A 17,036-nucleotide genomic window follows, 5' to 3' on the forward strand; every position below is an offset into this window, starting at 1 on the left:
ACGTAGCAGGTTTAGAGAGGGCATAGAAATGCTTTCGGATCCTTTACAAGCACCCCTGTAGATGTGTCAAACATCCTTCTTGCAAGCATGAAGACAAGCCTTAACAGCATTTAGAACTTACCTGGGACCTCACAAACAGCAGTCAGCAGCACTAGAGATCCCAGATGTGGAGGAAACAGCTGGAGTTCCGATTTCTTCACTTAGACAGCTGGAGATTTCCCAATAAAAGTCAATGCAGCTTTCGATCCCAACTTTTTGCTGTTCCAGCTGCACGTTGTGGATCCCTGGGGAATGCACTGGCTGAGGAATTCCTGGTAGCACAGTTTCATAAAGCCATGTATATATCTGGGTTGTTTCTTATCGTCATGGGATTAAATCCCGTGTTGAGCTTTATTTTGGGTAATAACGTTAAGTCAAGAAGTAGAATAATACAGAAGAGATTCAATACGCCAGTGATATAGGAAAAGAACAAACTTCAGCCTTTCAATACTATTCCCGTTTCAAAGAACGGTATAAAACCTTCGAGGGGGTGGCACCCCAACCAAAGCAGAGCGGAGAGACTAGAGCAAAGAGAATCTAAATGCTTCAGTCCAGGCTGTTTGGGGAAAGACATGGCAGAGCCTGTTCTTTGCTCGTTTTCATCACCTCCGTTACCTTTGCTTTCAAAGGTACAAAAATTTTGTTATACGCTATGGTAAAAAAAAGTGGTTTCCCATATAAAATAAGCACGCTTCCTTATCGCACGTTGATACCAATATACGGGAAGATTGTGTATTCTGAACATGTCATTTGTCAACAGCTTGTAAATCAGGTTTTTTTTTAAGTAGTCACGTTAGTCATTAACTGTTCTAAACTTAACAAGTGAACACTCAAACAGGAAATATGATACATAAACAGGAACGAAGTCTTTAACACAGCATTAAGTAAATACGCCAGTCAAAGGCTGGCCAGTCTGTTAGTAACCACCATCAACAGTTCTAAACACAACTGTTGGTTGTACAGCGTAGGTTCTCCCAGCGATGTTTGTATAATTTGCTATTGAGCAATGGAAAACATCTTTTTTTTCCCCCCTGCTACCCATTAGCAGTAATGTCTTTACATCTAGGACCCTAAAAATTTGGAGGAGGAGACAAAACCTTACTGCAACTTCTGGTTGTACATTGCTCTCATGACTGAAAACAAATGCTTCCCATTCCCATCTGTGTGCCAAGAATGTTCATATACATCCCCCTTATTCAACTTTTATCAGTAGTAAATGGACACCAAACAGACTCAACTGCACAACGTGACCCCTGTTTGGTCCATTTTTGTATCTTAGTCAGTACATGAACTTGAGGAGGAAAGGTGAACCTTTTGGCAAACCCTGAGTGGCTGCACTGGAATCTGAGCAGGGAAAACCCAATTACTCATAGCTAAAGACCAGTTTGTTCTCCCTTCCAAAGTCCTGCTCTAGAGCGAGTTTTATGCTCATATTTACTGCCAAAAAATCACATCAAAATTCATGAGGCATCCGAACTCCTATTTGCGAGGGCAAATTTGAGTACCAAACGCATACGCAGTGTCACGTGCATCGGAGAAGGGAAAAGGAGGAGAAGAGACAGACAAACATTGAGAGAAAAATGTGTAAAGTGGTATTATGTTATTAAAACATTACATTAGAAATAAACAGAACATAAACCCAAAAGAAGGTTTTAACCAGGTTTAACTTTTTTTTTTTCTTTTTCTTTTTAAATTCGAATTGACCCAAAGCAAAAACTTACATTGCAAAGGAAGAACAAAATACATGATGATATTGGTAACACAGCGTTGCATGGAAGCCAGAGTCGTGGGTTGGTTGCAAGTTGCTCTTCTCACAATGTCATTGGGGGCTCTCGACAGATTAAACGGAGAAAGGTAGGATCCAATTTTTTCATCTAGCCCAGCTCCACCCTGGTAAACAGGCTACATATTCTCTTTTGCCTCCGGGTATTTATCTGATGAGTTTGTCCAGATGTGGTCTACAACTGCCAACCAGAGCCAGAAAACTGAATTTTCCACGCTATCCCAAGGAAGCCAGAGTTATTCCAAGCATGAGTGATAATGAATTAAAAAAAAAAAAAAAACAAACCCAAAACAAATAAAAAAACCCCACTCAAGAGCTTTTCAAACTAACAAGTATTGTCTATAATGTAAATAGTTTAGAAATATGGTAATTAAATAATCTAAAAAACACTCTTACTCTGCTGTACATTTATAAACATAAATATTTACAAAAACTTTCTGCTTTGTTTTAAAGGATGAGGTTTGCAGTTTGTTAGTGATCAGAGTCTTTTACTCATATTGATTCTTTGGTGTATTTGCCAATTTTTTAAGGTTTATTAAAAGTGTTCAACTGTGAATTTTAAGGTAATGGAACCAGGCTACATAACAAGTCTCTATTACGCACTCCTCCTTCCACATTCTAGTCCGAATGAAAACCAAAGTTCAGTTTGTTCTTCAAAGCATTTATGCACAATATTTGAAATAATAATAATAATAAAAAAAAAAGACCAAATTCCCCATTATTGAAATTATTGATTATCAACGAATAATCAGACTTCACTCGCACTCGAGCACATGTACAACTTCAGATAGCGGACAGGACTATCAGGAAGTTCAGAGACACGCAGGTGCTGCGGTGCTTTGCAGAATCAAGGTCAGAGAAACCAGCTACAAGAGATGGCTTAGCATCGTAAGAAAGGGCGAGGGCTTCCCTCCACCCTGGGGAGGGGAGAGAGGGCAGGATGAAAATTAATTTAAAAGAACGGCTTTTTACTGGCCTGAAATGTAGGTGTGTTCCCTTTAGACGTCAGTTACTTAGAAGAAATAACCAAAAAACAAACCTCAAACAATAAATAATGGAATTACACAGTTCTTCATTAAATAGCATTCTTGTTACCAACAAAGTCTTCCATAATGTTCTTCAGTCACAGCAACAGACAGAACAAATAATTTGCCTTAATATAGATTGCAACTAAAATATACTCTAGATTACCTTAGAAAATATTACTGCAAAAATTCAGTGGGGAAGGACATTGGTTTAGACCAACTTACAAATGTAGTGAACAATACTAAGTATTTTTTTTTAAAAAAAAAAAAAAAAGAAAGCAATTTTAAGGTTCTGATCTCATGTCACAAAACTGAAGATTCACGCTGAAAACCCGCCAGTCGATTCTTAACGCCTGTCCTGTCTCAGTACTGGAGAGCTTAAAGACCACAACAGCTGATCTTTCCGAGGAGGTGACAGACACCATCACGCACACAAGCTCACACGCACACCCCACCCACGCTCTCTGGTTGTCCCCGCTACAATGCCACCACCATTCCATACAACCTGGAGGAAGCACTCTAAAGCTCTCCTGCCCGGAGGCGACCACCGCTCGCACGGCGTGGTGCTAAGGTTGGAGGTACTTGCTGGCTCACGCTGTCGAGACGTGAACTTTTGGTCACTCTTCACAAGCAGGCTGGACTTGAACCGATACGAGGTGGAGATAAAAAGGTTCAACATCCCATTACCAATCCTCTGAGCCATGAATCCCCAAAATCACTTATTGTTTGGAAACCTGATGCAATGCCAGGCACAATAGGGAAGAGATAATCCTCCTTGCTCGCCAGAGATCCGGTGCATCCATTATCAGTGATAAGGTTTGTGCTCGAGGAACTGCAGTCCAGGGTTATAAGATATTAAAAGGAACTAGCACAGTTAAATAATATGAGTATACCTGCTTCACCTTGCTTTTCATATTTTTAATATTAAATATTTTGAAAGTGACAGTGTTAAACTTAAAAGCCATCACCGTTCCTTTCATCTCCCCCCTTCCATTGGTATAATTGGTACAAAAGCACTCCTGATAGTAGAGAGGCTCTTCTGGAGCCAGTAGGATGGCAAAACAAAAGTAGGGGACACTGGCAAGAACCTTACGATGACTCCGTAATCCCTTGAAAATAAAGAGAGTGAAACAACTGCACATTTTGGCCCAATCTTTTTTTGATAGCAAGAACTTCCTTTTTTTTTTTTTTTTTTATGACCGGAAACAAAACTCTTCAACAGATCTTTTTAATACCTAGGATGAGAAACACATTCAGTAGCCGAATTTCAGTACTCCTTTCAGTTGCTGCTTTCAGATTAATTGCAAAATTTAAACTTTCCATATTGAATGGGGGTCGTTAGTGGACAGATAAAACGCATTAATAACTTACGTGCACTTCCCGCTCTCTAATGTGAAACAAACAGAATTTTAGAGCAACTAAAAAAAAAAAAAAAAAAAAAAAAAAATCCACCACTGCCTTTAAAATAAAAGGGTTTGGCCAATTTCTGTTCTTTTTTTTTTTTTTTTTTTTTTTTAAGTGGACACAATTTGGTTGAGAACCTGTAGATAAAATTTCAACTGAAAGTGAAATAAAGCAGGTTATACATTCATGAAATTCAGGGAGTAATAAAGGAACAGCAACCGCCGCCTGACTTCAGCAACGTCAGGTCTCCACTGCAGCGAGGCAGCAGCTCCTGCTCTCACACATCAGGCACGGAGACTGCACGAGGAATGGCGGGGGGGAGAACCGCACATAAAGGGAAAAAACATCAGTAAGATTATTGCACAGGAGGCACTGTATGAGAAACAGAATACATTGGCTTCAAAAAACCTAAATTTGTTTACTCTTAAGTTAATGTAAAAAATACAGAGGCCATGCCTCTCTGTAGTGTACTGTCACTGTTAAAAACAGACTTAGAAACAGCCGCCCATTTAACAGGGAATGTCAGGAAAAAAGAGGGCCTGAATTTGATGGGCATCCCAACTACAGTAATTAGGAAAAGAATATCAAAAAAGCCAATGTATAGACCCTCAAATTGAATAGGGTAACTGCATTTTTTCTTTCATTTCCAAATTCTATCACAGTACCCTAGGACATGTTGATTATCAACTCTTCCCTCGATCCTGCAAAAACATACACCCTGGCAGAGACGAGAGTCCCAACAGACAACAGGGCTCTGAAGGTCTTTCTATTGGTACCCTTTTGCAGGACTGGTGCCTTGATTTCCAAACTTTATTTTCTTGAATAATAGCTCAGCGTGCCAATTCAAACCAACCGCTTCCCTTGAGAGGCTACCTTCCATCTCCACTGCAAGTCTGCACACTTAATGTGAAAACAAACAAACAAAAAGCCAACAGCAATTTTTAAAATGTCATATCGTATAGAAAGCTTGGACCTTGTAAACTTGGACCAAGAAACCAAAAATTAAGACCTTCTAGCATGTGGTATAAAAAACCCAAGGAAGTGTATACCTGCCTTCTGACTTCACAGAAAAATCAGAATTTGCATAGGATATACTTTGTGCAAGGCAACAAGCCTCTTCAGTATCTGGAATATAACTAATCTTGCTCAGAGTTCTTGTCTTCATGGATATCAGATATCATCAAATTTGTGTTTTAAGTAGTCTTTCATGACCTTGGCAATCGGTAGTTCATCAAGTAGTTTTAGGTTTTGAAGGCCTATACACTGACGGATTTTAATTCGGCATAGATCTTGCAAGTTTCTGGGCTGTCCTGAAAAGACAAAAGGAACACATAGAAGTAAAATGATCACATTTTAAATGTAGTTTAAGAAAGCATTTACTCAGTAAAATCACAGATGTTTGCTGTTTTCTAAGAGGCAGAGGGAAGGAAAAAATTACAAGGGAAAAAAGGGTGGAAGTTAATACCTTTCTAATGAACAATAACTCAATGAAATCAACGGATGGACCCTAAAAACATTTTTTACACACACATAATTTTACTGATGCCAGGTTAGAGTGACATTATCCATGTGAGGATTCTCATGAGGTGGCAACATACGCTTATGCATTGGAGAACAGCGTAACTCCTCCATTTAACTCTTTGTGGATTTTTTTTTTTTTTCCTATCCTTTTAACACCTGGGGAAAAAAAAAAACCCTCAGTCTGGCTTTTTTTCCAACATTAAGACAAAAATGTCTACATTCCACTGTAACAGGACTGGGCAGTTTCCTTAGAGAGCGAGGATTTATAAAAGTTATTCAAGGATTGCGTGGCAGAGCTAAAGATTGTCTTTCCCTTCTAATGAAAAGACGAAGCCTTTAGGCTCTGGATGCAGCCCCAACCTCGTCAAACAGAGAGAGATGAAAATATGATTACCCGCTATTCACAGAGGAAAAGCTTTTACTGACACCACACGAACTTCAGAATTTCTGGCAAGGGCTTTCCAAAATCACTGGTTCCTCTTCAAACTCATTCTTAACAGGAAACTGTTCAAAGTCAGACACCTTGACAAACAGTCCCCCATGCAACGTATCGTAAGAAAGATTAATCTAGCCTTGTATCCGAAAGAACCCAGCAATGGATCCCAAGGAAGAAGAAAGAAAGAGCAGAACAACAGACATTGAGAAATCCTGTCCCAATATCCCCTTCCAGCTTTCAGCACCGGTGCCTTTGGGCCTTCCGAAACCAGAGATTGCACACAGATCTGTGTCTTTAATAGCTGTGAACGGCCTGCCCTTTGTAAATCTCTTTAATGTTTTCTGAACCCATTCATACTTTCAGTATCCAAAACATCCTGTGGCAACAAATTTCACAATATAATTAGGCGTTGGCTGGAAAACTACAAAGTGCTTTTATTTATTTTAGATCTGCTTCCTGATCGCTTCATTGCGTGCCTACCATTCTTTGAGTTACAGAAAAAAATAACGAATAATTGTTCTCACGCCAGTCGTGATTTTACATACCTTCATATTATTCTCCATCCTCCACTCATGCTCGGTACCTCTTCCCAAAGCTGAAGACATTTGCTCTGTTTAATAACCTCCCACCATGGGAACTACTCCAAACTTCTGACCAAACTAGCTGCCCGCCTTTGTGCTTTTTCCCCCCATTCTGCTATATCTTTTTTGAAATTACCCAAATAACACATCGAGGGTGTGCTAGTCAATATTTTGATCATCGACTTAACTATGTCATGGCCTGGAGACAGAAAAAAAAAAATTAAAAAAAAAAAAAAAAAAGGCACCTGATGGCCGTCCGAGTCAAAATACTCGGCACCATGAAAAATGTAGGTGCTTACGCTGGTATCAAGATAATCTGTCGCCAACAGAGCAACTTATTGCAGTCTTCTATTATCCGTATAATCGTTAATGGTAAAAGACAGTGCTCGCTTTTGCAAAGAAAGGCATGGTGATTTTACTGAGCTGACTGCTTGAATCAATCATTTCTTTAAAAAGCAACACAAAACAACAAAAGTGACTTTAAATAACTTAGATGGACGTTTCCAATTAGCTTTCCTGAGCTGCCACCAATTAAGCAGGACGTTTTCGAAAGAGGAAATGCCTTCCGTACGGGGCTGCGATGCGGGCGGGCTCTACGGTGGACAGTGGATGCTGTCAGCTCACCGGGCACAAACCTGTTCGGAGGAGACGGGAGGGTTTTTCTTGCCCGAGTCAGCCCCAGAGCTGGCTTTGGACCCCTTCCCTTCTTCCATCCTCCTCCTCATTCAGCAACAAACCTTCTATCAGCTAAAGACACTGACATTATGAGTTTATTAGACTTTCCTGGTAAGCACAGGGTAAAGAGATTATGAAACTATTTCCTGTTTTCTACTTGGGGCATTTTGTACATGGTTTCCGTTACCCTTTATAGGGAGTTCCCCCTTTTTTCTCCCTGCACAGGTTCTCCTGTAGAAATGGGCTGACAGACAGGTATACACTGGGATTTATCTTAAGCACTAAAATTATCCGAGGTAAGCTAGCAGAAGTAACACATGAAAATAGTCACAGCCTGTTTTTAAAGAAATAAGATTTGAAATTAAAGAGCATGAAAATTTGAGTTCCCTTCATAAGTTTAAAATACTTTTATTACACTTATCCCCACGGTACCTGAATGTCAATTTATTTTTAATTATCCGCTTCAGCCATGACTTAGAATACAGATCATTTGTTACTTTGTCCACTGGTGGTTTCTTCTTAGCAACTTTTTTTTTTTCCACCTGAAGGAATGAATTTATATAACTCGGATAACAGCTTCAGGGAAAGAAAAGTTACTTTTGGTAAGAAACCAAGCAGAGGAATCTCTATGGTGATAAAGAAATAGTTCTAATGCTTTAAATGTGAATGCAAACAGGGTTCAGAAAGGATGTACCTTTCCAAAAGTTAACTGCAAATAGCAGTGTTAGAGGGTGCAGAGAACTACAGATCTTTATGTGTATTTTCTGTGTTAGAGTACACAATAATACAGCTGTGAGACACTGATTTCTGGTTTCAGAAATGAATGCCTTTTAATTAACATCCTATGGGTTTTTTTGAGAACAAAATGGAACAGACAACTTAAAATACCCAGAAGAAATTGGTCATCAGTTAATTCAAAAAGACCCGATTATCAAATGTATGACATTTTCCCCTGATAAGCCTAAAAATATTTCCTGGGAATGTGTTAACAATGGACATCGCCAGTGTTAAGCACCAGTTGCTACATCTAGTGGCTGTTAGTGTCTTAGGTCACGCCTTGCAAATTCCAGGGTTATTAATGCATTTGTGATTTATTAGAAACGGTGTCTAGAACACTTACTCATTCTTGGTTGCATCTGAATGAAAAGGAAAAAAAATAAAGGATTACAGACCGATGTCAGTGAACCTTGGTTTGGCAAATGAAAAATGTTATTAGTAATTTGGCAGAGTAAGACAAGTTAAATAATGAATAAAGTTCTGTTTAAAAACAATTAGGAAGTAGCAACTTTGGTTATATCCTACATCACAAGTCTGTAAAGTTATTTATGCAAATGAGCTAGAAAGGAAGAGAGTTAGAAAGAAAACACAAAAAACATGAAAGGTAAGTTTGACCTAATCACCACCATCACGCAAAGCAGTGATATAAAACTACTGATTGCCTTAAAAAAAACCCAACACATCCTGCTCCGGTCTCAAAGGGACACCTCGATGACGGCAGTGCCGTTGTTCTGGAGCAGCCGGGTTATCGTTGGGCTGTTTTACAGCCCCAGTTACCATCAGGACAGCAAACACCTAACGCTGCCGTAGAGCTGAAGGTTTTGCTAACGTGTTCACCGGAACAAGTTAGGTAACTTCAGTCGATTTATTTTGCAGGTTTTATAGTGGTAATCAAATAAATGAGAAGTATTCATTACAGAAAAAAAAAAAAAAGAAAAAAAAAAAAAGAGACGTATCTTCCACAGCTCATGCTACGTGCTGTAATGGAAAGCAGAAATCCCCACCAAGGCGCTTCCTGCGCATAGTTTCCCAAACACGACAGAAAGGTTTCTTCCAAACAGAAGAAATGTAAAACATAGGGTTATAAAATAAAGAGGAATTGCTTCGTGATTTTTTTTTTCCTCTCTCTAGAGGTAGCAGACTTCAGTATGTACAAAATATAAACATTTTCCTAACTCAGTCCTTCAACTGCTAACACAGTAAGTTCCTGGGCTTCCTCCTCCTTAAATAATTAATATTTATTTTACTTAAATAATGAAATAAACCTTTCAAATTATTATTAATTGATTGGCCTTCTCTGGTAAAGCAAGGGGAAAAAATTGCACGTTTTACCAGCAAGAAATTATTACAATTAATCCTGAATTTCCACTCAATACTCCATTCCTTTCCTTCCTGCAGTTTCACGATTTTTCTGTTATTCTATCTGGGAGTTTGCTGGTTTATCCCAGAGACGGACAAGACTTACATTTAGGATTTACTACTTATACAAAGAACAGTATGTCATCGCTACAAATGCTCCGCAGCTTATGCATTTAAACCTGTGCCTGCCCCTTTTTCCTACGCAGACCATGCCCCCTAAGAAATAAAACACTAACTCGCTAACAGGTCGATATTTAAGGATCATTAAGGTGTAACATTAGACCTTGTACCTCCGAGAACACTGTCGGGACCCTCACCCAGTTTTAGGCAAGTGTTGTAAAGGCGGAAAGGGGGAATCCCTACCACTTTCCTCCGCTGAAGATGCAAGAGCATCTGCGCAAAGCACAAATCATGAACTGACCCGTTCTCTTACCCAAGAGAAAACTTAGGAGTAACTGAAATTAATACGCTTGTAGGCTGCGAGAAGATCCTCTCTGATGTATTGTTCTACCCACTTAAAAAAAAAAAAAAAAAAAAAAAGTACTTTTAAAAGCAAACAATCAGTGTCATTGATTTGAAGTGGATAGGCAGTTTTTGAAGAAGTTAAAAAATGAAAAATAACATCACTGATACATTTGAGAAGCCGCCCACAGTTTTCTCTGCAATATTAATATATTTCTCCAGAAAAAAGGCTTACAGTGGTATTTCTCAAACTGAGCCTCTCCCTCCCCTAGGAATTGTGAAAGGCTGAAAACAGTAGCAAGAAACCATTGGGTACTTTCTTTTTAGCTGCAAAGGAAACTTAAAAATAAAAGTTTTGTGAGACATTAAAAAAAAAAAAAAAAGTGGAAACCAGGCTGACGTATGGCTGGCAGCAGCTCAGTTCCTCTAGACTACTGGAATAAGTATTTATATCTGCAGATAACTATTAAATCCATCTCTTATTTCACAACTGTGAAGGAACTCTGTTACTGCCAACAATTTAATTTAGTTATGATTTTGTTGCCCTTCACCAGGTGAGAAACACATCGACGAGGAAGCACAAAGAGGATGATACCAAAAGGATGCCATCACCTTGCAAATGGCTGTTGCTGAGCCGAACGGGAATTCAGCGGTTCACTGCAACAGGAGTCGCCCTAGGTTTGGGAAATGCATTCCCTTGTACTCCATAAAAAACAACTGCAGAATTAACTCGAGAGGATTCAAAATGCCAGAAAAAGCTAGTATCAAGAATCTATAGGTCTGAAATATATATTAATATAAGACACGCAGGGCTGAATTTAGAGAGAAAGAGAATGACAGAGAGTTGATGGAGAAAGTGAACAAACTCCTTGAACCGGAATCTAGCAACAAGACAAGAAGCGCTTTTAAATCTTTTTAACTGGATAGCATACAAGTTATTTTAAAAGTTCTAGTTTAATTTTGTGTTCAGTACGCCTCCGTTAGAATACTTGAGCTTGAAGTATGTTTTCATTGCTCGCTGAAAAATAGTTCTCCACAGTGAGTTTTAGATGTCTATTAAATTTCAGTATTTCTGGCACAGAAAATATGTACCAAGGAGGAGTGTATTTTGGACTGAAAATTTATATATGGAAAAGCAGACTGCCAGTAAAGCTCAATGTTAAGTATAACAGGTGTATTTAGCAATGAAATCAAGATTTGAATGCGCTTGTATAAGATTTTTTTTTTTAAATATTTTGTAACGTTCCTATAAATTCAGTCTTACTGAAATTGCTATGAAAATTCACCTAAGAATTTCAATACCATAACGTTTATCTATTTTTGGTAGACAGTAAGTAAAGTGCTTTGAACATAAAGACAGGCTTAAGCTGCACTGTTGCACTATTTTTATATTATAACAGAGTACAGGTTAGGTGTGCAAGTGCGGGGGGGTGGTGGCTCTACCTTACGTACCACTTGTAGAAATTTTAATTATTTTTTTTTCCCCACAGGCCTCTTCAAAAAAACCTCTTCCAAAGTATACGTCTGTATATAGATATATAAAAATGACTCAACTGCTTAACACAGTCAGTCAACTGCACTCTGATTTAGCAGCTACACTGTCCAATATCGCACAGTTAAACAATTATCTGAAAGGTACCTTCCCTCTTTCTAGAAAGAAAGAGCAGGCTATGTCTGTATAAGGGTATCAAAAACTATTTAACAAACAGGTACCTGCAATCTGCAGAAAGTAATCATGATTCAGATGGTATTTGTTTATCGCCGATTCAGATAAAATGAAAACTATAAAATAAGCCTCTTGCCCTAATTCCCTGCATAACTCGGGATGACAAAGCAGACCACATTCATTAGTGCAGGACTCCAGCAGCACCCAAGGAAGCAGACAAAGCTCGCAATTCCAGTAAAGTTCTTCTATGTTATAACAAACATGAAGATACTGTTTCCTTTGCAATTATCCGCGTACTAAAATATGTAGAAATCTACTTAATTCACTATGACATTTCCGTATTCATAAGAGTTTAAACTATGCAGAGACCCTTCTTAAAATGTTCTTCCAGTAAAACTAAAAAAAAAAAAAAATCCTACTGAAAAGTTATCTTTATTTAGCAAAGGAATAGAGACGAAGAATGTATAAGGATTTCCTTAACAGGACTTTTGTCTTAATTTTTCTGCACATTTACGCTGCTATATAAATCTAAACACAAATTTACACTCTCTAGTCAAAGCCAAAGATTTGCCCTTTGAAAAATAAAAAAAAAAAAAAAAAAAAAAGGAATGCAGATGAAATATTTGTAGTTTAATTCATTTAAGGACCTTTAGATCTTGTTCCAGATCTGCAGTTAGTTCTTTGATACCTGTTAACACACATGCCATATTACACTACCGTGGCCGTCTCCATTTACGCAGCTATTTGCCTGGACACAGACAAGCAACTCGCAGAGCTACTCATAGACTCTCTTGTCCGCAACATTATCTGAAGAGTGATTAAATTAAATGAGAGCTACGGGGAGGGGGAAGGGTTCAAGCTTTTTTATTCCCCTTTTTGAGATCATAATTGAATTTCTAGTATCTTAAAGTTTATTTAAACTTTTAAGTATTTTTCTAATACTCGTATTTTTTCCTACCTCTGATATTCTCTTTTTAAGTTTTAATATTCTCAAATCCCATTCAACTTCACCTTCAACATAAATCATTCCATCCGTGACTGTAATTGCATATGTTAATTCTGTAGACATATACGCTACCAAAAAAATAAAAAATAAATGTCTATATGTATCTCTATCTTCATATATATATTATATACGTGCATCTCTATTTTAATTTTGCATTAGTGTATTCCAAGCTTAACCATCCACAGTCCTGACGAGAAGTTCAGATCTCATAAAACTGAAGCATTATACTGAAGTACTCCAAAACAGCTCTTTATCAGACTATCTCAGGTACTACAGTGGTTGCCAATAAACGGTTTTTGGAGTAGGAAACTGTAATACATATATGGAAAAGGAAGGTGATTAATAAAATCATTGAGTAATTTTCACCTTCAATATTGTCTTTTTTTTTTCCACAGGGAGACATCACTCATTTTTCTATTGCAAAAAAGGAGGGAGGAAAAAAAAATGAAAAAAAAAATAAATAAAAGGAATAAGACATGAGTGACTGTCTAAACACCAAGTCAACAACAATGAAAAACTTTGTTGTTCCTAACTTCCAGCTTCGTGCTTAAATAGTGAGACACAACTAGAGAATAACTTCCTCTTGGAATTATTCTAGGAGCAAAGGAATCTCTACCTGTAACCAGGAAGAATATCAGACCTTCAGGGTCAACCCCCAAAATCCAATATCTTCTTGCAGACTCTCAGGGCCAATACTGAGTATTTCTGAGAGTTGGTTTCTTGCCTGTTATTCACAACCGGGCACCTGGGCTAAAGGCTGCGATTATTACCGATTACAATACCTACCAAAACAAAAAGAAATTCACATATGATGTTTTCTGAAGAACTGAAAATGTACAAATACGTTTTCCGAGTATAAAAAAAAAAAGCTACTTACATGTAGACTGCTAAATAGTATCCCACTTATACGATGCATGCAACTGCTTTCACTTGAAGACACAGATCAGTTTGATAACTTTCCTAATTCACATATATTATTAACCTTTAAGCTTAAAAATATTTATCTACTGCAAAAGTGAAAAGTAATTCCTGTTTTACTATCAAATATACTCTTCAAAACTTCCGATGCACATATAAAACTTACAGCTATGGATTTCTATATAAAAGAGTTGGTAAAACATTCAAATAAACAAACCAGAAACTCCCGTTAAGTCCTACGACCCAAGGCACTGTTACCAACCACAAGAGATAATTTCAGGAAGCCTTCCGCTAGAAGAATTCTCTAAAAATTTTGTAATTTTTTCTTCTAGTAAATATAAATTGCAATAGACTCAGAAACAAGATTCTTCCCCGAAGTGCTACAGCGTGAGATCTCAACAATTCCCCCTACAGAGCCTGGTCTAATTGGAAACTCCACTACCAAAATCCCAGCTCACTCTTTAGCCATTTCTTCTCTCCTACACCACCTTACTAAAGCGATTATTCATGAAAACCGTGGAAGACAGTGTTTGGATATTTATAATAAGGGCAACAGAGTCTGTTTACAGCTGTTTGTAAACATATATTCATTATAATTTTGCTGCAAAGTACAAAGCTGAAGTGTTTCTGTCAGCACTAGTCCTCCCTGCTTTCCCAGTTCTCCCTCCATCAGCACAAAACCGGGATAGTTCCAACACTGTTACATTAGCCACAAATTTAAGCGGCTTTTCTGTAGCAGAATTTACTTCTCACTTAACATTAAACCCTTAAGGTACGGAATCTGCACCCTAAAAGTGAGTTACAGTACCGGTTTCCAACTTTCTGAATTAGTCTTTAGAGATTGAGGAAACACGGAAGCAGCCTGAGCCTTTCTGCTTACCAACACGTCCTAAGCCCGTGAAAATTTGGAAGTTTGAATATTGTATCATCTACTAATAACCCTGATAGTGCTAATATAAAGTCAGAGGCTTCCAAAAAGGAAACTAGAAAGAAAAGTGTTTGAATGAGAAGGGGAGGGCAAATTAAAATCTATTAGTTGCTTGTATTTCTTACTATCTACTTCTACCTTTCCAAAAATTCTCTCTTTAGGTCTCAGACAAAAGCAAAAACACCACCACAAATCACAAAGACAAAAATGAAACTCGAAATGCTTATTTGTGTCAGCTACTGACAATAGATCTCAGCTGATTCACCCCCAGTCCACAATGAATTTCGGTTTCTTTACAGAGTACATGGGGTGCTTTATTTTCACTAAAAACCACCACGTCCAAAAAAATAAAAGGCTCTGTAGGGGAAAAAAGCCTATATGAAATACCCCATCCTCTATAGCACAAATATCATCCTAGTAGGATGACAATTTATCAGGCCATCTTAACACATTTGAATTAGCAAACTCCTGCTAATTGCTAATCAACAATTCCTAAATGCTTTAGGGAATACTGTAATTATGAAACACTATTACAGCATTCCATGTTGAACGGGAGAGGAAGAGAAAACTTTCAGTAGATCTTATACACCAAAAACAGATAATCAAAAGTGACCAGAATATTAAGAGCCTAATACTCTTTTTAAATACCAGAAGTCACGATGAGTTAAAATCTCTTGCATATTTCAAAGACATCAACAAAATCAAATCAAAGCTACACAGCGCATGAAACCCCTCCAAGTCGCAGGAATGAACTATGCCATTTTGTTGTCTGGTGCAAGGGAGAGCAGGAGAGAGAATGTGGGAGAACACAAAGCAGCAAAAACTCTTTTCTGCCCTAGTCGTAGTGCCAGATGAAAAAGCCAGCAACTGCAGAGTATTTGCACGATGATTAAGAAAAGAAAAAAAAAAAAAAAGAAGACACTGAAAAAACCCAAACAACAAAACAAAACCCCAACCCCCCAAACATCTTAAGTGCTAAGGCCATCAATAAAATGCGATTTTACAGTTTGCTTTTTAAAAATGACTGCTCCCTGTAGATATTTAAACAAAACTAATTTAAACGAAATATACTTAACATTAGCACCTTTGCTGAGTAAGAGATTCCCAGTATCACAATCCCTTCACCTTCCCAGAAATTCTCTAGCGCATTTAAATAGCATCAAGGGGCAGAGAGGAAGCATTTTTTTTTCTGGGGCTAAATTCAAAGAAGGCTTTTAGAGGACACTGTGTCCTGTGATTAACTTCTCTTACATACATACTTGTCACTTCTTGTAAGAAATCCAGACAGGGTCGGCTACTTCCAGAAATACTTATTGAAACAGCCAGTGGGGTCTGTCCTTCATAGTTCCTTGTGTTAGTGTCTGCTCCGTAATTATACAACATTTGTGCACAAAGCACATCATCTCTAAGAGCAGACAAGTGTAAGGGTGTCTGTCCGTCTTCCAAGCGACCCAAGTTTGTATCCGCCCCTCTCTGAAGGAACATTCGGCAGTAAGAGTGATTGCTTTTGATCACAGCGTATCGTAACAGGAAACCATTTTGAATGTCGATGTTGGCATTGTGATCCAGGAGGATTTTCACACAGCTTGACCTCTCCCGGATAATGGCCAGCTGAAGCGGTGTAGTACCTTTATCACTGAGCGGATCAACCTCAGCCTTGAACTCCAAGAGGAGTCTGACAAATGAGTCTCTGCCATAGTGGGCTGCTACATGGAGGGGAGTCCAACCATCGTTGCTTTTTGCATTAATAATGTCACTTCTATATTCAGATTCCAACATCAAGCGCGCAATCCTCGCTCGGCCATGCATGGCTGCATAATGCAGAGCAGTGAAGCCTCCAATTAAGTCCTTAACTGTGGGATCAGCTGAAGTTAAAATAAAATTAAAAAATAATTAGAAGGCATTACAGTAATCCAGTGCTGCAAAGAAAAAAATAAATAATCAAACGGTTGAATGTTAGTCTTTTCAGGCATAGCACGACAGGATTTTTTGTACTTCAAACTAATTCTTCCTTTCATGAACATGCTATTTTTAAGAAAAAGTTAAATTATATATTTGAGAAAGTCACACCAAAAAAAAGACTTTGTCTTTCATATACATGTGTTTCTATTTGACAAATAGTTTTCCACATCTTCCTAGCACTCTTAGGCTAATTACTCGAATCTCTCTGTCCATCCAGTTTTCCTCCAGCTCTACAATATTACATTTCTTTCTCAATGTTCAGCTTTTTTATTTTCCCTTGTGTTGCTTCTTGGTCTTAAAAAGAAGCATGTGTAGAAACATCTGCTGTCCCAAACTGCGGATGTTTTGTGGTCTGGCAGGATTCTATTGTTTTTAGGGTGTAATACTGTATTAGGTAAAATGTTTCTCTGTGGTCTGCAGGATTTCCAAAGCATGTAGGATATATGTTATTTTAGATTATCTTGATAAAGTCTGTTTTTAAAGATGATGAATCT

The 17,036-nt window shown here is 38.0% G+C and overlaps 1 protein-coding gene across 6 annotated transcripts in view; it reads right to left on the minus strand.

The window, feature by feature from the left end:
- Positions 1-3,108: 3,108 nt before the first annotated feature.
- Positions 3,109-17,036, minus strand: part of ASB7 (ankyrin repeat and SOCS box containing 7) — a 31,617-nt gene continuing 17,689 nt past the window's right edge. For 4 of the 6 annotated variants that reach the window (XM_054214383.1, XM_054214386.1, XM_054214385.1 and 1 more), the window contains 2 exons: positions 15,840-16,445; positions 3,109-5,561 (listed from right to left, as the gene is read on the minus strand). In XM_054214383.1, the coding sequence (XP_054070358.1) occupies positions 5,422-5,561; positions 15,840-16,445 (746 nt within the window). In that variant the 3' untranslated portion in view covers positions 3,109-5,421. Of the gene's footprint in view, positions 5,562-13,350; positions 13,517-15,835; positions 16,446-17,036 lie in introns of all 6 variants that reach the window. The other 2 variants (XR_008468439.1, XM_054214388.1) reach the window with 2 other exon arrangements.

Source organism: Rissa tridactyla, chromosome 9, assembly GCF_028500815.1.
Source record: "Rissa tridactyla isolate bRisTri1 chromosome 9, bRisTri1.patW.cur.20221130, whole genome shotgun sequence".
Taxonomy (NCBI): domain Eukaryota; kingdom Metazoa; phylum Chordata; class Aves; order Charadriiformes; family Laridae; genus Rissa; species Rissa tridactyla.